We start from the raw sequence: 21,735 nt of genomic DNA, 5'->3' as shown, positions 1-21,735 counted from the left end.
CCAAGAGTGAGAGCGGTACTATGAGTCATATGTTTTGTTTTTTATTAATTTTCTTATACTTCGTTTTTTTAAAGTGGTTCAATGCCCAACCTCCTTGAATGTGGAAACCAGTGTTTCAGGAAACCTAAAAACAACTGCGTATCCTGGCCAGGTCCTGAAAACCCAGCGGCCCCCCTACCACAACAATAATCTTAGAATCTTCGTTCTTTTGGCAACCCTACAATCGCTTCGCTTATATACCCACACATCCTTCTTGTTATTCTCCTCCAGATTCCCAAAACCCACAACTCTCTCTCTCTCTCTCTCTCTCTCCAGTTTCTATATATCCCTTCTGTGTTGTGCTTTAATCGGTTTGTACAAAAATGCGTATGAGCTGCAATGGGTGCCGGGTCCTACGCAAGGGATGCAGCGAAAATTGCAGTATCAGGCCTTGTTTGATGTGGATCAAGAGCCCCGAGTCCCAAGCCAACGCTACAGTGTTCCTTGCTAAGTTCTACGGCCGCGCTGGCCTTATGAACCTCATCAACGCTGGCCCCGAACACCTTCGCCCTGGTTAGCCCCCATGCCCCATTATCACTTCCTTTTCTTGTACGATCCAAAAAAAGATGCTTCAGAGTTGAACCTGTCATATTATTTTCTGGTCCATTATGTTTATGCATTTTTATTTTCCTAGAAACTATAGGGATTCATATATTCCCAATCACATTCGGAGAAGTAAAGATTAATAATATTTTTTTGGGGTTACAGCGATTTTCAGGTCCTTGCTATATGAGGCATGTGGGAGGATAGTGAACCCGATTTATGGGTCAGTCGGGTTGTTATGGTCGGGGAGTTGGCAGCTCTGCCAATCCGCGGTGGAAGCCGTGCTAAAGGGTGCGCCGATCACCCCTATCACCTCCGAAGCTGCGGCGAGCGACCATGGACCACCCCTCAAGGCCTATGACATTCGTCATGTGTCGAAGGACGAGAATTCGGCCGCGTCCAACGATCTCCACCGGGTCAAGACGAGGTGCCGTTTCAAGCGCTCCGTGATCAAGCCGAGGGCGAGCAAGGTTGGGCTTGGTGCCGCTGAAGACTCGTCTCTGGACGTGAAGCCCAAATGGGATGGTGGGTGCTGTACGCAGGAGTTGAACAGGTCGACCAGCCACGAGTCGTCGCTGAGCCACCAGTCCGAGCTGGCCGCTAACGTGGAGGGCGAGAGCAAAGAAACCGAGAGTATAATCTCCGTTGAGACCGCCGAGGCTTCGGTGTTGTTTCTTTCGGAGCCGGAGTCCGGCCCAAAGGCTAACGAGCAAGGTCAGGACAGTGAGATAGGCCTGGAATTGACCCTTGGACTCGAGCCAGTGTCGCGTGCCAATCACGTGGTTCCAGTGAAGAAGAGAAAGGTTGAGGCCTGTGTTGGTGGCTCCAGTACCGGTTTCGGCACATGTAAGATGGAGCTGGGGCTTGATTATCCGGTTTTAGGGTTGAAGCCAAAGCAAACAAATTAACGAGTCAAAAATTCCAGTTTTGACGGCTCAGATTGGCAATATTGTCCATTTACATAGAAGAGATCATGACCCTTCCTTTCCTTTTAATTTCTCTCAAATTATTGGGGGACTTTCTTTAGAGTGTAGTACTCTTTTCTTCTCTTTTCGGCCTGTCCTTTTACCCTTTGCATTGAGGTGTACAAATGTTGTTGCAAATATAGGAGCGGTAAATGAACAGATTGGAAAAAAATCCTTTGCTGTTGGTGAGCTTTTACATCACTTCTTAAATTTATCTGGCATTTAGGATCCCTATCTGGATTGATACCAAATCTTCAATGCATGTTGTTTCAGATTTTGGCTTTTTTTTTTTTTTTTTTTGGGTTGTTCTTCGGAGCGTAATACCATGCACACGCCTGTTCAGCAAAAAGTACTGTTGGAAAAAAGGTGTGCAGTAAATACTAGTACAAATTAACTGGATTGCGCATTCAAAGAGTTTTGTTTGTACTTGGTGCGTCGGTTCTGCACTCCCAAGGCAAGGTGACGAATGCATGTCTTTTGAGGGTGGCCGTATGGTTGTTGCCTGTTGACGAATGCATGCTTTACATTTGTAATTGTTCTTCATCTTCCTGCTGTCTTGGCAGCTGCAGATAGTTTTGGGAACCATCCCATTACTTTTTTGTTTTTCAGTATTTGTGCTTGTCTCTTGTTCAAGGTAAAAACGTCTTGAAATTTGAGTACCAGTTCAACTACACCTCTTGTATGTTTATATCATGAAATCGACTAATTTCTTATAGGAAAATTATATTCTCAAACGTGTTGAGTATATTTAATAAAATGTTTATATTACATAATTTAATTTAGTATAGAGTATATTTAATAAAATGTCATAAAAGATAAATCTTAATATATAAATCTCATAAATTAAATTTTATCATTTATGTGAGCTTTAGCCACTAAGTTAAAAAGAATAACTGTATATGAGAAATTATGTATATGAGAAATTATAATTACAATGTAAGTATGTAAGTGTACTAATTTTAAATAAAATAAATAAATATAAAACTGTTTTTAAAAATAAATTAATTTTTTAATAATAGATTTTATTATTTTTAAAGTGACTGAATCATGTTTATACACTTTAGATTATATATAACATTATTAATTTATATTTATTTAGATTTTCTTTTCATATTGATGTGACGTGAAAAATGATATCGGTCTCCTTAAAAAAACCTAGCATTTTGTACCATAGACGTTTGGTAGTGTAAGTGTCGATAGTTGTCGAATTCAGTCTAGTTTGTTTATTGTTTCTTTTCTTTTATTTTTAACTAGAAGCAGTTAGGCCAAATGTGTATTGTTAGAAATGAAAGTTTAAATCGGAAAACTGAAAAAAGTGTCTGGACCCGTTGATCGACCCAATTGAAATTGATTTCTATACTGTAAAAACTGGTTGGAAGTGTAAAAATATATATATATATATATAAATTAAACTTTTAATATTATATAAATAATAAAATACTTATATATATATAATATATATATAATTATATGTCATTAATGAAATACTTTTATATTATAATTAAAACATAAAACTCTAATATTAAATATGAATTTTTGTAATTTGTTTGATCATATGTTATTAATATAAAATATTTATATTAATTAAATTTTATGACCTAATAAATTTTTAACATATTTCTTTTGATATATATATAATATTTATAATAATAATTTCATAATATTAATATACATTTGTGGTTTGTATATATTAGCCAAGAAAAAGAAAATCAAGCTTTTAGAAGCTGAACAAATAAAAGAAAAATAGATTATTTGTATGTTATATTTATCCTATCCGTTCTTGTTTTTCAAGCTAATAATATTACAACATATATTAACTTAGTACTTTTAGACCTTTTTATTTAGGACTTGACAATTTTATAATTTTGTCAAAATTTTAAACTTGGTTACTTTTTTTCTTAATTAATTGACATTCGATTAAAACTGAAAAATATAAATATATTTCAAATTATATAAATATGTTTCATCATTACTTCTTTACAGTTCTATAAATATAGACCGGTTATCAAACTATATAAATTTTTAGTTGCAACATGAAGCTGGGATCGTGTCTACTTCAGGCACGTGTTCTGTTTTGGAGACGTGAAAGTTTAGATCGATTCATGAAATATTTCAACTATTTAGGGGTGTCAAATTGTGTTAACGAGTCGTGTTCATGTCGTGTCAAAACATATATATTATACTATATAGCTCAACCCTAACCCGACCCGTTAAGCTTATCGTGTCAAAATCTTAAACCCTAACACGACCCGTTAACATAGCGGGTCGTATCGTGTCAACTCGTTTTAACCCATTAGTGAATATTACGAAATAGGTTAACACAACACAATATGACCTATTTCAAACTGTTTATATAAATAGATTAAATAGGCCCGAAATTAACCAATTTGACTTGATTAAATTTAACATAATTTTATATAAATTTAAAAATCACAATATTTATAAAAATTATAAACCTAAATACAAGTCCAAAATTACAATCCAAATAATAAAAATATCGATATTGAAATTCTAACAATTTTACTTTTATGTATAAGAGTATAATTATAATTTTAACTTTCTTAACGTGTCATAACGGGTTGACCCGTTATTAACCCGTTAAGCAATCGTGTCTTAACGGGTCAACCTGTTTTGACTCGAATCCGTTAATACTAAACCCTAATTCGCTATTACTGTGTCGTGTTCGTGTTGGGTTAACGGATCGTGTAAGATATTGCCACCCCTACAACTATTTAATTAATTCTTGATTTTGATTAATTGCGGATCTAAAGGATGTTGAAGTGGAAATCTTCGTCGCCGTTTACCGACAGCAACTTCAAACCACAATTTCATACTCCACCAGGTGGAATACATGCAAGCTGCTTTGTTGGAACGCTAGTTTCCTTCTTAATTTGGCCTAAGAATATATCCACCTTTTAACTATTTTGTGATACCCATTAGACCTTTTTTATTTATTTCTGCACTGCGACTCTAGCGAGTTTTTTTTTTTTGTTCCTAACTGTCGTTACAACTATACTCTAAGAGCTTGATGACCTTATAATATACGATCCAATTTTTTAAATAAAATACCTGAATTCGAAACCTCCTCTTCCCTATATTAAAAAAATAAAAAACTATAGTTATTAAATTTGAAAAATAAAACTGTAGTTATTAAAAATAACATTATTTCTCTCATCAGGGTATGTATTTAATATATATTAAGAGTAATGCCGTTATGCCAGATACAAATTTAAAGCATGTAAATTCATATAGATTTAGAAAAGAGCAGGATCCAACATAAAAAGTATGTTTTTTCAAGTGAAGGCCACTTTTGTTTCGAAATTCTTACTTAAAACTGCTCTCATCCTAAATTTATAAAAATTATTTTCTTTTAATTTATAAAAAAAAAAATGGAAGTTACTGTAAATTGGTACCTAAAATTATGTTGGTTTCATTTGTTTTTTTAGAGCGGCCCATAATACACACAATTTCGGCCTTCATGCAGTATAAGCATGAAAATGGGCCAGGTTCCATTCTTCACAAACGTCACCCCAATTCGCTAGTAGAAAGCCCTAATAACATCTTTCTCTGTCCCTCTCTCTCTGTCTAGCGAGGGGCACTGACTTTTTACTCCGTCTGTGTCACGCCCCAGGTACTTCTCTCGCTCTCTATCCCAGAACCCTAACTTCTTTCTATCGTTTGTTTATTCGTAACTTATTTATTTTTGCAAAAATTGATTTATTCTGTTTTCGGAGCTCATTGTTTACGTAAATAGATATTCTCTAATTTCTCCCGATGGCTCTTGAAAAAATGGGTTAATTTCAAGTGGAACTTCAAAGATTTAGCTCAACCTTTGTTCCATTCAATTTTCAATTTGTAATTTCTGAATCTTCAATTTGTAATCTCGTAATTAGTACCGACAAATTACGAGCATTGCTTCTTTTATATCCATCGCCAATCGGTATCGCTGTGATTTATGGTGCTTGAATTTGCTTTGCATATTCAGTTTTTCCCATTGTGTGGGGTGCATGTGATTTATAATACTAAATAACGGGCAGTGTCTGTATGTTTATATATATATATATGTTTGTATTCATTTCTGGTTTGGTGATTGAATAGGACAAGTCCAGAAACTAAATAAAGCCCTAGGACACGGGCTTGTAGTAGAGACCACAGCTGATAGGTTTGTTGTACTTATCCTTTTCAATCTGTGGAACTCCACGGATGCATGAACGAGGTTGCAGTGTTTAACTAGGATTGCGGAGTGGTAGAATTTGTATCCTTATCAAAGAATCTATTGGCATATAATTTTTTCTTGCCATTGTTTAATCTTAGCTATTTTTCTTTTCAAATGGTGGATTTTCTAACATTTTTTGTGCAATAATGTTTATTTTGCATTTTTGGCAATGATATTAAAACAAATATGAAGTGGCTATGGCATCAGGAAAGTGATGTTATCTTGCTTTTAGTTTTTTTTTTTGTTTTAAATAGAGCCGATAAAAGATATAATACTGAGTTAGAAACCCTGTTATGCGAATCTTGATTATTGTATCCTGAAAGCAGACTTCCAATGACCCAAGCTAGTGTGTTAGGCTCAATTGTGTGGATTTCAGTCTCCTAGTGATGAAAAATTATGAGTTTCCAGATTTAATTATTTTCTTTTTCTAGCTGTGTATCATATACTTCATACTGATAACATTTCACTTATACGAAAAAAAAAAAAACTACCATTTGTTGGAAGTGGCAAAGGGTGGATTGGAATAAAATGTTGACTTTGTGACATAGTATGGAGAGAAAGGAAGAAAATTGGGGCTGTTTGGGTTTTATGAGCAGTAATCCAAGAACAGTGTTTTGTTGCTCATTGATGGGAGAGAAGTTTGGGGCTTTTGTTATAGGAATGCTTAGGTTTAGAGATTGAAAATGGTTAGACTGAAGGGTATAAAAGCAAAAAGCTTTAAGATATTGCACTTGTATTCTCTAAGCTTCGTGCATATGGTTTCAATGGCATCACACCCTCAGAGAAGGATTGATAAAAATAGTGTACACTGCGTTTACACACCCACCCCCACCCCCCCAAAACACACACAGAGACCCTTACACACACACAAATATATATAGATTTTAATGGCCTAAATTTCATGAATTTCTTGTTTCCACTACCTCGACCTAGATAGGTCCTATCTCTTGTATGTCATCTTGTGTACTTGGGCTATGCCTATCTTTATCAATAAACTTCGATTACTTAATATATATATATATATATAATGATCATGATATATTTTTGGTTATTTTTAAGGTATTAATCTTGTTCCAGTCGAGTGCATTTATAGCATCAATTTTGTTGGGAGTATGGATGGGAACAAACGAAGTTTTTTCAAGAAAACCCCCAGCATCCAATTTAAGAAGAGAGGAGACAACAAGAAAGGAAGATGGAATAATTCAAGCCGTGAACAGTCTTCAGGGAATTCTCAACCTGTGGACACTGTCTACCGTATACTGTGTCCTTCTAGAAAAATTGGTGGTGTTATTGGAAAAGGTGGCAGCATAGTCAAAGCCTTGAGAGAAGAGACGCAGGCAAAGATTACAGTTGCTGATTCTGTTCCTGGCTCCGACGAGAGAGTGATTATTATATATAGTTCTCCAAAGAAAATTTCAGGTAAGCAGAATGGTAAAGATTCATCTGGGGAGAATGAATTGGAGCCCTTGGAGCCTCTATGTGCTGCCCAGGATGCCCTTTTAAAAGTTCATGACAGGATTATTGAGGAGGATCTCTTTGGTGGCATGACATTTGATGATGATAATGATAACAGTGTTGTCACTGCACGGCTTTTAGTTCCAAATCATATGGTAGGATGTCTTCTTGGCAAAGGTGGTGATGTTATTCAAAGATTGCGGAGTGAGACGGGTGCAAATATTCGTGTTCTCCCTGCAGACCATCTTCCTGCATGTGCTATGGGCACCGATGAATTGGTGCAGGTAAGGTTTCTGCTGTTTGCGCCTTTCATTTTATGTATTCCTTCTATTTTTTAGCATATGAAGCAAATTTGATGTACCAGAATTGACATAGTAACATGCATTTTTTTATGAGTAATGCGAGGTACAAGCCTAAAGCATGCAAGCGCTGCGCAAGGCCTTTGTAAAAAAGTGGGTCCCACTAAAAAAGAATAGGTTTTTTACACTTTTTCATGGTGGGGTCCACTTTTTTACAAAAGGATTGCCTAGGGCTTGTCTATTAGGGGCTTGTACAATCATTACTCTTTTTTTATTGGTTACAATAAGGGGTTAGTTGAATGATATGGCTCTATCTGGTTCTTCCCTACAAGGACCTTAGTCAAGGGACCGACACGGAGTAATGACCTTAGTTAAGGTTTAGCTTGTTTAACTCGATTGCGAATTGCTTTTTCTCTTGTTTAATTTTTTAATTAATTGAGGTGATTTGGCTCAATGATAATAAGTTGTCTTTTCTTATAGGCTCTACAGAGGTGTCCACATTAACAAGGCAGGGATTATAGTATTGTATACACTGCATTTAATGATCTTTACAATTTAAGTTAATACCAAGAATAACAGGAAATTTTTTACTCAAACAGAAAATGTGATATGAGTTGATTTGATGGAAAAGAGAATGAAACTTACCTTTAGTCTCTGATACATGATTGTGATGTAAGTTTAATGTGCCAATCTTTATGTATGGCATGTGTTGCTTAATGGCTCATCTTTTATGGATGTTCCTCTAACCCTTTTGACTAGATATGTAGGAGACATTTCCTTCCCTGTACTGGTTGACAGTGTGTGGCTGTTTTAATTGTTTGGAATTTGTAGAAGTTACTGGAGATATCTTGCCTTATGCGCATGCTGATTCTCTCACCAGTTAGGACAGGGTTTCCTTATCAGAAAAATAGCCTTTTGATATTGGGAGTCAGATGAACTAACTGGGGTTCTTGCTTGTGGTTTCAGAATTCCAGAATATAGTCTCAATAGTTATTTCTTAGCATCACTTTGTTTGACTGTGTTCTAGGCTGTGGATTTGTTGTGAGTTACACATCGGGCTTGACAAAATAGTGGCATGGTTGGTTGTCAATGGGCTTTTGGCATCGTGGTATTATCTATTAGTACTTGGTTTGCTGCTTAGATGCCTTCTTTTTCCCCAGCTTTGGCTGAGGCATGAGTTTGTTCCTCCTTGCCTTTGCTGTTTACTCTCCAAAAAAATATGTATACCTGACTCTCAGGTGCCCAAAATGTTAATTTGGAGTAACAAAAACTATTTTCATGTTTGTTTTAGCTTTAGAAGCATTAGTTCTTTGGGTCTCAAATTGGGACGATACCAGGAATGTCATTTAACCTGATTGTTGGGCGCCAAATATGACTCTTTGGTAGTTTTAATGTTTCTTTTTCTCTCATTGTTTTTTGAAAATGATAACATTTTGGGGTGGCAACTGTGGCTGTGCTCAATTAACTCTTTTTTTTTTTATAAGTAAATAAATTTTATTGATCCACGTAAATAGGCCAAGCCCGAGTACACAGGGAGTATACAAGAAAGAGCCTAGTTACAATCTAAGTGCTACGGATAGTAGCATAAAAGTCATGTAGACTCGTTCTAGTCAAAACAATAGTAGATGCCCAAAGGAGTAGAGTGTGAAAGAAAAAAGCTCGAAAAGCATCTGAGCGTTCCTTATTCTCAAAACAGCGGCCATTTCTTTCGGTCCACGTGCACCACATTAAGCATAAATGTACCATCTTCCATACAGCTGCAATCTGTCGATTCCCTCTTAGCCTTTGCCAACAAGACAGTAAATCGATCACCCTTTGTGGCATGACCCAAGCAATGCCCAGCCTCGAGAGGATCTCATCTCACAAAACTTTAACCGCGTCGCAATGAAGGAAGAGGTGGTCCACTGATTCACCATTGTGTTTGCACATGAAACACCAATCCATTATGAACAGTCCACGTTTCCTTAGCTTGTCCACCGTTAGTATTTTACCATGAGACGCCACCCACCCAAAGAAAGCAACCTTGAGGGGAATCTTGCTTCTCCAAATGTTCTTCCAGGGGAAGGCATTTGGTGTGTGATTTAATAAGGCCTTATAGTACGAACGGACTGAAAATTTCTTATTCCCTGTGCACGTCCATAATAGTCTATCTTCCCCTCCAGCCCTAATCTTCAAGTCATGTAGTGCGCTGTAGAAGTCAGTGATGCCCAACTCCCAATCCTGTGCTGCTCTAGAGAATCTCACAGACCAATGTATGGAATCAGCGGTAGGGCACATATTGTCAGCCACTGAGGAATTCTGATCAAACGCTATCCTATAGATGGAAGGGAAAGCGTTTTTTAGAGTGACATCACCACACCAAATATAATGCCAAAATCTAATTTGTGTGCCCCTTCCCACCACAAACCTGCAATGACCACGAAAGTCGTCCCATCCGTTCCGAATAAGTTTCCATACTCCCACACCATAAGCTCCTCTTACTTCCTTTGTGCACCAGCCACCCCACACGCTTCCATATTTGCATTCTAAGATATTCTTCCATAGAGCGTCTCCCTCAAGATGATACCGCCATAACCACTTACCCAGGAGAGCCTTATTGAAGGTTCTCAAATTCCTTATGCCCAAGCCACCGCAAGACAGAGGAGTGCATACTTTATTCCATTTGATCAAATGGAATTTCTTTGTGTCCTCTAAACCTCCCCATAAGAAGTCCCGAAAAATCTTCTCCAGTCTATTCGCCACTCCTGCTGGCACAGGGAATAAAGAGAGAAAGTACGTTGGAAGGTTAGATAACGTACTTTTTATAAGTGTGATTCTCCCCCTCTTTGACAAGTAGATTCTCTTCCACCCTGCCAGTTTGCCTTCAATCTTCTCAATAATCCCTTCCCACACTGTCTTAGATTTATGAGGGGCCCCCAAAGGGAGTCCAAGATACTTCATAGGCAAGGATGAAACCTTGCAGCCCAGGATGGTTGCCACCGTACTTAGGTTGTTGACCGAGCCCACGGGGACTACTTCCGACTTGGATAAATTCACCTTAAGGCCTGATATAGCTTCAAAGCATAGGTGAAGTGCATGTAAAGAGCGGAACTGTTTCTGATCTGGGTTACAGAAAATCAAAGTATTGTCAGCGAAGAGGAGGTGGGAAACTGTCAAGCTGCCATGTGTGGAACCACCCACCGTGAAACCAGAGAGAAAACCCCTTTCCACCGCCCTTCCAAGCATTCTACTTAGCACATCAATGACCAGAATAAACAAAAGCGGGGAGAGAGGATCCCCTTGTCTCAAACCCCAATAAGTGTTGAAGAAGCCTTCAGGTGTGCCATTGACCAAAACAGAGAATCTGGCTGTTGTGATACAGTGCTTTATCCACTGACACCATCGTGCCCCAAAGCCGTACCTACCAAGGATATACAACAAAAAATCCCAATGCACATGATCAAAAGCCTTTTCCATGTCTAGTTTACATAAGATACCTGGAATGCCGGATCGGATTCTACTCTCTAGGCACTCATTGGCGATAAGGGCTGAGTTAAGAATTTTCCTTCCCTTCACAAAAGCGTTTTGGGACTTCAAGACGATCTTTCCCAAGACTTCACTCAGCCGCTTCGCTAAAACTTTGGAAATGATTTTGTAGACCCCACTTATCAAACTTATGGGATGGAAATCATTCACTTCCACCGACCTTACCCTCTTGGGAATGAGGGCAATGAAAGAGGCATTGAGGCTTTTCTCGAATTTCATGAGAGAAAGAAATTCAATAAAGACCTTCATAAGATCCTCTTTAACAACGTCCCAACAAGCATAAAAGAAAGCCATAGAAAAACCATTAGGTCCCGGAGCTTTATCTTTATTCATACCTTTTAGCACTCCAAGAACCTCGCTTTTATCAAAAGGCCTCTCCAACCAAGCCGCACTTGAGTGGTCAATGGTATCGAATGCTAGCCCGTCAACCTTGGGCCTCCAAGTGTATTGCTCTGTCAATAGCTTCTCATAGTACTAGACAATATGCTCCTTGATGACGTCTCTACCCAGTAAGACTCCGCCATCCGCATGGAGGACCTCTATAGCATTATTTCTTCGATGAGAATTTGCAACTCTATGAAAAAACTTTGTGTTCCTATCCCCTTCCTTCAACCAAAGGGCCCGTGATTTTTGTCTCCACATAATCTCCTCCATAGCAGTAACTTTTTTCAGTTCAGCAACGACAGTCAATTTTCTTGCCCTATCATCATCTGATAAACTCCTTTCTACTTCTTTTTCATCAAAAAGTTGTAGTTCCATGAAGAGTTTGTTCCGCTGGTCATTGACGTTCCCAAAGACTTCCAGATTCCATTTTCTTAGGTCATTTTTCAAAACTTTTAGTTTCCCAGCGAGTATAAAGCTAGGAGTGCCTGTGAACTGGTAAGATGCCCACCACGCGCTAACTTTCTCAACGAACCCATCCGCCTTCAACCACATGTTCTCAAACTTAAAATAGCAGCGTCCTTCTTGAATACCTCCACAATCTAGGAGAATGGGAAAATGATCTGAGCAAAGATGGGGGAGCCGCTTTTGACAAAGAGTGGAAAAGTGGGCTTCCCAAGAGGAAGAAACGACGAATCTGTCTAAACGCGACCATGCCCTTCCATTTGACCAGGTAAAGTCTCCCCCTGCCAAGGGAAGATCCACCAAGTCTAGATCAAACAAGAGCGTGGAGAAATCCACCATGGCTGTATCCGAGCTAGGAACCCCTGATCGCTCACTCGGAAACCGAGTGATGTTGAAATCACCCTCTATACACCACGGTATATCCCACCAACTGCAAAGGCTAGCTATCTCGTCCCAAAGAAATTTTCTGCTACTATCAAAGTTAGGCCTTAAACACCTGCAAAACCCCAACAAAATCCATCATCCACATTAGAGAAAGAGCAAGCTATTGAGAATTCCCCAACATATTCATCTACGAGATTAAGAGCTCTTTTGTCCCACAACACCAGAATTCCCCCTGAAGCACCCTTAGAGGCGAGAATGGTCCATCCCGCATACGAACAATGCCACAAGCTTCTAATGATGCTTCTATCAATATGTTTTAGTTTCGTTTCCTGAAAACAAATAACATCCGCCTTCCATTCCCGTAAAAGATTCTTGATTGTGAGACGTTTTTTCGGGTCATTTAAGCCCCGAACATTCCAGGCTAGAATCTTTGGCTTCATGGATCACCAAGATTCACCCTATCTTTAAGTCTTCCCCTACACGAGCTGCCCTCCCTTGCATCATAGTTTATGGAACAGGCCAATCTTTTAAGTTCTCTGTCTTTCTTAACAACAGATTTAGCCAAAGAAGGCTGACCCGCGCTTATGGCGATGAGTAAAGCTTGCAACTGATCCTCAAAGCCTTCGCAGGATATACCCAAGCAATGCCGCATGTCGTTCACCTTCTTGAGGACCCAATCCGAATGTAAATCAGATGAAGAATCTTCTGGTGGCAAAGAGCAAAGTGGGCTAGGTAGTTCCTCGGATTCATCTGGTACAGTGGACAAAAAGCCAGCCCCTAACTCCTTGCACACTAGCTGTAGTTCCTCGGATCCTAAATCTGAAGACCCCCCTTCCAAAGAAGAGGCGTCCACCTCATCTTCCACAGTGCACGACACCCTGGACAAGGTCTCAGAGAGACCTAAAGAGAGGAAATGGTTTTCGGGAACTGCTCCTGTGTCAAGGCCAGGCGTGGACGAAGGCCCCGCCCCTTTGGATCTGCTTGCCACGATCTGAAACTGCTCCGGAGTGCCACGTATGGCTTCGTCTGAGGCCGTCGGCCCGTTCTGTGGCGGCCGCGAGGTGGTGGTAGCCTGAGAGGCGTTATCCATGGTCAACCCGTGCGTGTTTTCTGGCGAAAACAGTGGAGAATGAAGCTCCGTACCCACGTCGGAAGGTTCGCCAGTGGCCGACGAGACGTTCTGCGCCGGTGGGTGGTCGGCCTGAGATGCCGCCGGTGGGGGAGCGTTGATTGAGTGAAAAGCAGCCGACCCGTTTGAGAGAACCGGGTCAAAGGCTGTGTCGGGTGCCTGAGAGGGGCCGACCCGCCTGTCTGGGCCCTTTGGGCTTGAGGCCTGTGGAAGGGGTCCAAAGGCCCGAGGCTGAGGACAGGTAGGGCCTGCCTCAGTTGCAGCTGACCCGCCCACGAGCTGGGCTTCGATGGAGGGCCTTACTGAGCCTTGTGGGCTTACGGCCTGTGCAAGAGGCCTTTCGGCCCGAGGCTGAGGATAGGCAAGGCCTGCCTCAGTAGGAACTAGCCTGCCCACATGTAAGGCTCTGTGGGCTAGGCCTTGTGACCCGTAGCTAGGGCTTGCAGCCTGCAAACGGGACCTTGAGGCCCGATATAGAGGGCAGACAGGTTCCCTCTGTCCTATGGTCTCCTCTATATTCACTGACCTTCCCGATAATTCCTGCAAGTCCTTTTTAGCACCATGCTTTCTGCCCAGCTCAACCACCCTACCGTGTCCCATCATCATGCTCAAACCCAGGTCCACCTTTTTCACCAAGAAGGAAACCTCTTCTAAGACCCCTGAAAGTTGAGCTCTGACAGCCCATAAAATTCCTTCTACATCCCCCAGGTTTGTGCACTCATCAGAAGACCCCCCAGCAACTGCTGGGTAAGGGGAATGTCCACGTTTTGGCGAGGAGCCAACCAGGACCGATGCATAGGTTGCTGAAGTGCTTGGTTCCAGGTTTGGACCAACGGTCCTTCCCTTACGCGACCCACCCTCCAGGTGCCCCACCACCTTCTGGTGTTTTGAGGACTCAACCACCGTAGACTCTGCCACCTTCTCAAGGTGATAAGCAAAACCCTCCAATCCACAGCCCTTATCTCCCTCGGGTATGATCAGTGAGCCCTTTCTTCTATCATTGTTAAATTCCTCCAACAAGAGATAACATCCCCTTGAGTTTTTGAGGAGTTGCAGAATGAGAACCCCGCTGCCTAACCTTAACTTTCTGAAAAAACCTTCTTGCCGACGAGAAACAGTGGCCTCCATTACCATTCTGACCACCCATGTAGCTGACGTTCCGTTAATGAGTAAAAATAAGGCCATACGTCTGCTTCTTTCGGTAATGCGAAAGAGGTTGGCACCCACCTTTGCGAAGAAGAAAGTTTTTGATTCAATCGGAAAATGCCTAGCCGCATCCATCATAAACAGGAAAGAAGTAAAAGAAGAAGAGAAAGAAATTTGAGGGAGGAGGAAATGGGAGTTAGAGGAAAAGAGGGAGATCAACTCCGGCGAGGGGCGCCGGAGAGAAGGGTGTGTGCATGCATGCAGTACGGAGAGAAAATAAATCCAATAATCATTTTTAACAGTAAACCAAATGGTCCTCAATTAACTCTACTAATTGAATCTAGTGTCAGGTTGCCACAAAAGCTGGTAAAATGGCTACAGTCTTTCTTCCGTATACTCCTTGTGTAATTGGATGGCATCTTAATAGATTTCGTTTATAAATATGATTACTTATTTATATAAAGAAAGGAATTGAATTGGTAAACGTGCACGTATGCACATTTGCACACGTTGTGAAGTGAAGTTTTCCTTGTTCATGTACTTGAAAATAATGTTCAATTTGTTGTTTCTTTCCTCCAGTTTTTACTCATGAACATGCTCATATTTGGAAATTTGTTTTAGAAAATTCCAATATTGCATGGACCCAACAATTTGTAATTTTTGAAGGTATGTGTTGCAGATATCTGGAAAACCAGATGTAGCAAAGAGAGCGCTTTATGAAGTATCGACTCAATTACATCATAATCCACGCAAAGACAAATCTCCTCTGACTTTCTCTATGCCTTTTGGAGGCCAAGGATTTCATCCTCCTGGAGGTCCCATGCCTGGTATGCTTCCACCAGGAAATCCAATGTGGTCCCATCAGGACTCTAGTCCTCACCGTATGCCCCCCAGGCCGTGGGTGGAGAGATATGGAAACCAGCATTCTGGATTTGAACCAATGGGTTTCAATGGTGTTCCTCCTGGAGCTGGAGCTGAAGCGTCAGCTGAGTTCTCTATGAAAATTTTATGTTCAGCTGGGAGAATTGGTGGGGTGATTGGCAAGGGAGGTTTTAATGTAAAACAGTTGCAGCATGAGACAGGAGGCAGTATACATGTTCAGGATGCATCAACCGAGTCTGATGAACGTGTGATTCGTGTCTCTGCTTTTGAGGTCTGCCTTTTCTGTACATGATGACCATCTCCCTCTCTTACATCTCTTCATATTATTTATTGGCATTATTTACAAGGGCTTCCTGCTGTATACGAACTGTTATTGTCAATGGGGTTTTGTTGGAATAAAATCATTGGTGGATCATTGTACTTGAAATTTTTCAGGCTCTCTGGAACCCAAGATCACAGACCATTGACGCAATTCTTCATCTTCAGAATAAAGTTAGTGAATACTCTGAAAAAGGCAATATTATTACCAGGCTTCTTGTCCCATCGAGTAAGGTTGGTTGCATTCTTGGACAAGGGGGTCATGTTATTAATGAGATGAGAAGGAGAACCCAGGCAGACATTCGAGTTTACTCCAAAGATGACAAGCCTAAGTGTGCCGCTGAAGATGAAGAGCTTGTCCAGGTGCAGTGTTGCAACATGCATTTTTACAATCTATTGGTTTATATGCTATTTTTTGTGAACATTGCTCTGATTAACTTGGTTTTTCTGGGTATGCAATCATCCGCACTAATTCCTGAGCTTTGGGTCATTCAGGTATCTGGAAACTTTGGTGTTGCCAAAGATGCACTGGCAGAGATTGCATCAAGACTCAGGGTGAGAACTCTGCGAGATGCAACTGCCGGAGCAGAAACTGCTCCTGTTGGGCCTGCCCAGAGATATGGTCATGCAGGAAACATGCCTAGTAGAGGACTCCCACCATCTGGCACAATGGGAGCTGGTAACTCTGGTAGATATGATCCGCTAATGGTACATTTTTTCCTCTATATTTTTAGAAGTGATTTACTCATTTGTAAGAAGATTTTTTTATTTAATTTTATTTTTAATTTTTTTATTTGGTCATTAGTTGTAACGTGTATAAAAATTATGGCATAAAAGAGTCTGATCTATAATATATTTAGAGGCATAATGGTAAGATTGGGAGAATAACTTGTTAAAGGTATTACTGCATCCAAGTATTCAGCCCACTTCTTTTATAGGTCAGTGGAATCTTTAAGCACAAAAGCTCGATTTGGGTAGTCAATTTTTTTTTTTTGGATAGGTAAAAAGTTTATTGATCCATGTAAATAGGCAAAGCTTGAGTACACAGGAAGTATACATAGAAGAGCCTAGTCATTTATTGGTACCTCCTAAGGAGCAGGACTGCCATTTAGCCCTTCTGGGGGGATTTCCTCCACAAACACAGTTTCTAACTAACCAATGTTGCTCATCATCATTTAGCTATTGCATTTCCTTTTCTTCTTGTTCCTTGCTTCTTTCCTTGCTCCTTCCGCATCTGAATGGCTGGCAGTGATGGAGGAAGCTACTAGGCGATTTGGTTGGACTGAACTAATTTGGATCTGGAGTCTCTAATAGTGCCGTAGCATAGATGCCTACCAGCTATATCCAACAAGCATAAGACAAGAAGATGAAGGGATTACAAATGATATATGTATATTTTTGATAGATAATAAGAGAATATATTCCAAGTAAATAGGCATAGCCCAAGTACACGGAAGTATACAAGTGAGTACACCTAAATACAAGCTAAAGCAAAACAGAACTAAGGCAAAACATTACAAATATTCCCATCCCTTACAAGGTTTTTCACCAAAAAACTTATAGTGCTAAAGAAAAAATCCCTGAATTCCCCCATAGAACATTCGCAATCTTTGAAACACCTCCCATTTCTCTGTAACCATAAGCACCAAAACAAACACAAGGGGATCATCCTCTACACTGCTGCACTGCCTCCACATCCCACTGAACCTTGCCAGCTAGCCAAAAAGTCCGCCACATGCAAAGGCATCACCCAAGCAATGCCTATCCTTGCAAAAATCTCATTCCACAGCTTCGTCACCACCTCACAATGAAGGAAAAAATGGTTAACAGATTCGCCTCTTTTTTACACATAAAGCACCAATCAATCACAAATAAACCTCTTTTCCTCATACTATCCGTGGTTAATATCAATCACAGATGATATTTTACATCGTCACAAAGGAAAATTTGGGGTGTAAGAAAAAGGGGAAAACATCCAAACATTAGGGAGAGTAATTTATTCTTACTTTCAATTCTAATATTACTTATCAAAAAAAAAAAAAAAAAATTTATTCTTACTTTCAATTCTCATTTTGTACTTACTACTTAAAGAAAACTCAGGCATTTCCTACAAGAGTAGGCTGCTACCTCTTTACTTTCTGTTGTAACTTGGTGCCATTTCCACTGTGCCACCCTAGCTACCCCGCTCCCCTATCTTCTGTTGAGTATGTCTAGTTGTGTACTACTTGTCACTTCATTGATGGTTAAATGGGTTTTTGGAAGGTTTTTTATTTGTCCAATTGGACCCAATCCCATGCATAATGTTTCTAGTTTAGCCGGTTTAATACTGCATTAAGGTTGATTATGTCACCTTTTTTTTGTGTGGTTGATTGTATTACGATGGCCTTATTGTTGAAATCAACATCAATGATCTCATTAGGATTGTAGACATTCTAGAAAGCATTTGCTTGATTTGTAATAGTAGCTTTCTTGAAATGCCTCGTTGTTATAGTTGTTGTAGTGGAGTAACATTTGATTTGTTCTATTCTAAATATGTGATCATAACTCATGAACAAGTTTCCCCATATTGTTTATTACTATTTAATATACTTCTACATATATGCCCGCCTGTGATAACTGAATTACAGTTTATGCTCTTGAAGGTTGAAGGACATGAATATGAACCTCAGAGCTATACGGTTCCGCCAGCTGCTGCTGGGTATTATGCCATTCAAGTTTTTATTTATGTGAACTTCATGATCAATAAGCATGATTGAGATGGTGGTCATCTTTTTGTTTCAGATACCCAAATATTAATACTGCTTTGGATGTTAAGATTTCAAATATTGGATCAGGAGGGAGCAACATTTCCAATGTTGGTGAGGTATGTTGCCACGACCCTACAGCCTAATAGAAGGGTAGAAATTTGGTATAACCTCTACAAAATTGACTGGGGGTTGTAGAGTACTCCTAGAGCCATTTTTGACTTGAACAAAAGCATTAAAGTAGATAGTTCTAGATGCTGAAATTTTGGTGTGGTTACTGCATCTTTATTTCTTCCATACCCAGAAGTGTTGGTTTCCTATTGGTTATTGCTTTGCTGCTACTCGCTACTCACCATGCTATGCTGTAGCGTCGGTTTTGTCTTGTATAACTAGTGCAGAGAAAATTGGATGAAGTAAAAATTGAATATCAGGACATTATCCACCCTTATCTTTAGGGTGCATTTGGACATGCCATGGTCCGTTGAAATAAAATCCTGTTGTGGGGGCCTCACCCTCCCTGCCCGGCTGCCCTCTCTCTCCTTCCCCTGATTGGTTGTGATGTTTTTTTGGATTGGTTTTTGTTGTATGTAGTTCGTTAATAGCTGGTTATTACTTTGTAAATTGATTTCGTACTCTTGCACTTCCCCTTTTCTTTGTATGTTACCTTCCTGTGATCTATGGATGTAAGATTGAAAATATACATAACAACTGACATTAGCTCTGCTCTCTTACCTTTTTCAGTTTTTTGTTTTTGTTTTTGTTTTCTCTTTCTGTTATAAATGGCTGAGCTCAAATTTAATTGCACTTAATTTATGAATTTCCAAGTGTGAATTTTGTATCTAGGAGTCTTAAAAAATTTACTACTTGTTGCTCAGGTTGGTGGAGCAAGAGTGAATTACCAAGACTCTCAAGTTGGTGGCTCCGAAGGTATTGCCAAGATCCGGGGTTCTGAGCATTCAAATGCAGCACAGAGTACTCTTCAGTCTTTCATGGGTTCTGCTGGACAAAGTATGAATTATCAGCAGAACTCCTACCAGAATAGGAATGCCCTGCATGGCTCCCACCAAAACATGAATGCTCAGCAAAGCTACCAAGGCTCCCACCAGAACCTGAACGCCCAGCAAAGCCCCTACCAATTGAGTGGTCAGCCAGGATCCTACCCCAACGTTAGTGTACCTCAAGCCGCATACCACAACATCAGTGCGTATCAAGGTTACCAGTACTAACTGCGAATTCGGCAATTTTGTACCATAATTAATTCTTATGTTTAAATTTGTTAGTTTTATTCCTTAAAATAGGATTCTGACGGGTGCTTATAGAGGTTCACTTACGAGGAGATTATTTAGATGTAAACTGAAAGAAACATTTCTGCTTTGCTGTGCCTGGGGGAGTTGTAACTTGTAAGCATCTTCAAGCAGTACAAGAATATTTAAAAAATTGTTGTTCAATATTAGGATTCCTGTATAGACAATTCACCTTGAGTTTAAAATCTTTAAGATTTGTTCACAAATCCGTGTTGTAACGCATTGTGGTGTATTCTCGTGGTTGGCCACAATTCTAGTCTGATTGAAAGATTCAGTCTGAAACCAAGCAACGAGCAACCCTTTAGTTATGGTACTCGGAATTTCCAGGCAACTTTTTATGTAATTACCTCAAAACATTTTTTTATTGTAGTTTGTATTTTGTGGGGTAAGTGAAATACTGATTGTAATTGGCCCTAAATTTTATTTTATGGAGTCGGTCATCGGAAACATTTGGTTCTTTGTTAGAGCAGTCCAGTTCTAAAGCCCGAGTCTGAGCTATAAAAAGCCCGATCCGTGCTGGAAAAGAAAGACGGTCCATGTTGATAACAATGGTTTTCTTTATTTATTTTTGACTGGGGAGATGGATGCTCACGAGTTGAGAGAGAGGTTTTAGCTGACAGAACTGATTTTCTTCTTAACTAAAGCTACCCTAGCAAATCCAAATATAAAGCAATATTGCCATGTTTTAATCATTTTACTCAAAATACTTGTCATTCAATCTTCTAGAAAATCAATCTCGAGAAATTCTTTCTCGTACACTTTGCACCTCCCAAATCAAATATATATATTTTGTCGGCGTTCATCAAAGTCCTAAACGCGTTCGGCCGAGTTTTTAGAATAAATATACGTTAGCATGAAGCAGCCCCTTTCCATTCCAAGTCTTCCCGTTTCATTTGGGTGAACTTCCACAAAGAAGATCCATTAATTTCTTACGTAGGTAGTGTGAATCCAAAACTGGGCTAAATCTCCGAGACGTCGCGTCCAACTATGCAACTTTCAAGAATTACCACGTACGACAGGCATGGCAGCAAAGCACTTGCCGACTCGTGGTTGACCTGTATTAATATATATAATTAATGGGGGGTCTGCTTCTGGCGCTGTTTGGAATGCGGAAGTAAAAGTTCCCATGATGCTGTTTCATCACGAGGTGGCCTTTCGAGAATTTGAGACCATTTTAAACATGGGATACGAAAATGGATAAGCGTACACTCAAAAAAGCACAGATGAAGCACAGCGGTTTTTCCGACAGATGGTAATTTCTCATTTTCTCATCATGCTCAGTCAGCACGAAAGTGCTCTTCCCACTGAGCCTAGCCACTTCTTTAGAGATCATGGGTGGTGAGCCCTGTGGAAAATCTTGTTGTGTGCGTTATCATCCCCGGTATATCAATTTCATGGATTTCGATCTGTGAGACCACACGCTTTCCATTTTATCCATAAAAGGATTCGTTGATCGTACAGCCCTGTGGCCAGCTTGTCATTTCATGAGTGATATAGGCAACTGATCTTGCATCACCACAGGAAGATGCACCATGCTAGCCGCTTAACCACTTGAAAGTTTTTGAGTGCTCTAACTATACCATGCAACCAAAGATTGTCTACTCACCTACTGAAAATTTTGGGAAAAAAAGTACTTAATTCCTGCTGGGTGGATGTCTTCTGAAATTTTTTCTAAAGAGAGAAAAAATATATCATTCGTAACATGCATAAAAAGTGATTTACAAGTTTGTTGAGACATTGTGTCTTAGTATTAATTATCAGACGCCATGCGGTCTCTTGTTCTATTCTTTCAGGAGTTAAGATGATTCCTAGTTCTACATATAGGTCAGCGTCGCCGCCGGTTCTTCAAAAAAAAAAAAAAAAGTTCTTCTGGTCAAGTTATATATTCACATGATGGGTTAACTTTACAAAAGAAAAAGGAAAAAAGAATGTTGGTACAC

General features: G+C 39.8%; 2 protein-coding genes across 5 annotated transcripts; both read left to right on the top strand.

Moving 5' to 3' along the window:
• The first annotated feature begins 102 nt into the window (after nt 1-102).
• On the top strand, nt 103-1,779 carry LOC122302811 (LOB domain-containing protein 41-like). The gene is made up of 2 exons (XM_043114239.1): nt 103-552; nt 748-1,779. The coding sequence occupies exons 1-2, from the start codon at nt 363-365 to the stop codon at nt 1,488-1,490; spliced, it is 933 nt and encodes a 310-aa protein (XP_042970173.1). The 5' UTR covers nt 103-362; the 3' UTR covers nt 1,491-1,779.
• Nucleotides 1,780-5,028: 3,249 nt separating this feature from the next.
• On the top strand, nt 5,029-20,001 carry LOC122302810 (KH domain-containing protein At4g18375-like). Of its 4 annotated transcripts, none has more exons than XM_043114234.1 (8): nt 5,029-5,178; nt 6,823-7,502; nt 15,227-15,700; nt 15,865-16,110; nt 16,243-16,455; nt 18,375-18,445; nt 18,529-18,610; nt 19,367-20,001. In XM_043114234.1, the coding sequence occupies exons 2-8, from the start codon at nt 6,876-6,878 to the stop codon at nt 19,715-19,717; spliced, it is 2,064 nt and encodes a 687-aa protein (XP_042970168.1). In that variant the 5' UTR covers nt 5,029-5,178; nt 6,823-6,875; the 3' UTR covers nt 19,718-20,001. The 4 variants fall into 4 exon arrangements, with proteins under 4 accessions (XP_042970168.1, XP_042970172.1, XP_042970171.1 ...); XM_043114238.1 differs by having other exon boundaries at nt 5,030-5,178; nt 18,390-18,445; XM_043114237.1 differs by lacking the exon at nt 5,029-5,178 and adding an exon at nt 5,197-5,402.
• Nucleotides 20,002-21,735: the final 1,734 nt, after the last annotated feature.

Source organism: Carya illinoinensis, chromosome 3 (genome assembly GCF_018687715.1).
Source record: "Carya illinoinensis cultivar Pawnee chromosome 3, C.illinoinensisPawnee_v1, whole genome shotgun sequence".
NCBI lineage: Eukaryota > Viridiplantae > Streptophyta > Magnoliopsida > Fagales > Juglandaceae > Carya > Carya illinoinensis.
Note: the sequence above shows the minus strand (reverse complement) of the source record. Positions and strands in the feature narration are given on the sequence as shown.

Bases quoted from the DNA above. Each gene is read 5' to 3' on its own strand.
- LOC122302810 (XM_043114234.1), top strand. From the start codon at position 6,876: ATGGATGGGAACAAACGAAGTTTTTTCAAGAAAACCCCCAGCATCCAA. The intron at 16,456-18,374 runs GTACATTTTTTC...ACTGAATTACAG, and splicing joins GTAGATATGATCCGCTAATG to TTTATGCTCTTGAAGGTTGA. The intron at 18,611-19,366 runs GTATGTTGCCAC...CTTGTTGCTCAG, and splicing joins ACATTTCCAATGTTGGTGAG to GTTGGTGGAGCAAGAGTGAA.
- LOC122302811 (XM_043114239.1), top strand. From the start codon at position 363: ATGCGTATGAGCTGCAATGGGTGCCGGGTCCTACGCAAGGGATGCAGC. The intron at 553-747 runs GTTAGCCCCCAT...TTGGGGTTACAG, and splicing joins CCCCGAACACCTTCGCCCTG to CGATTTTCAGGTCCTTGCTA.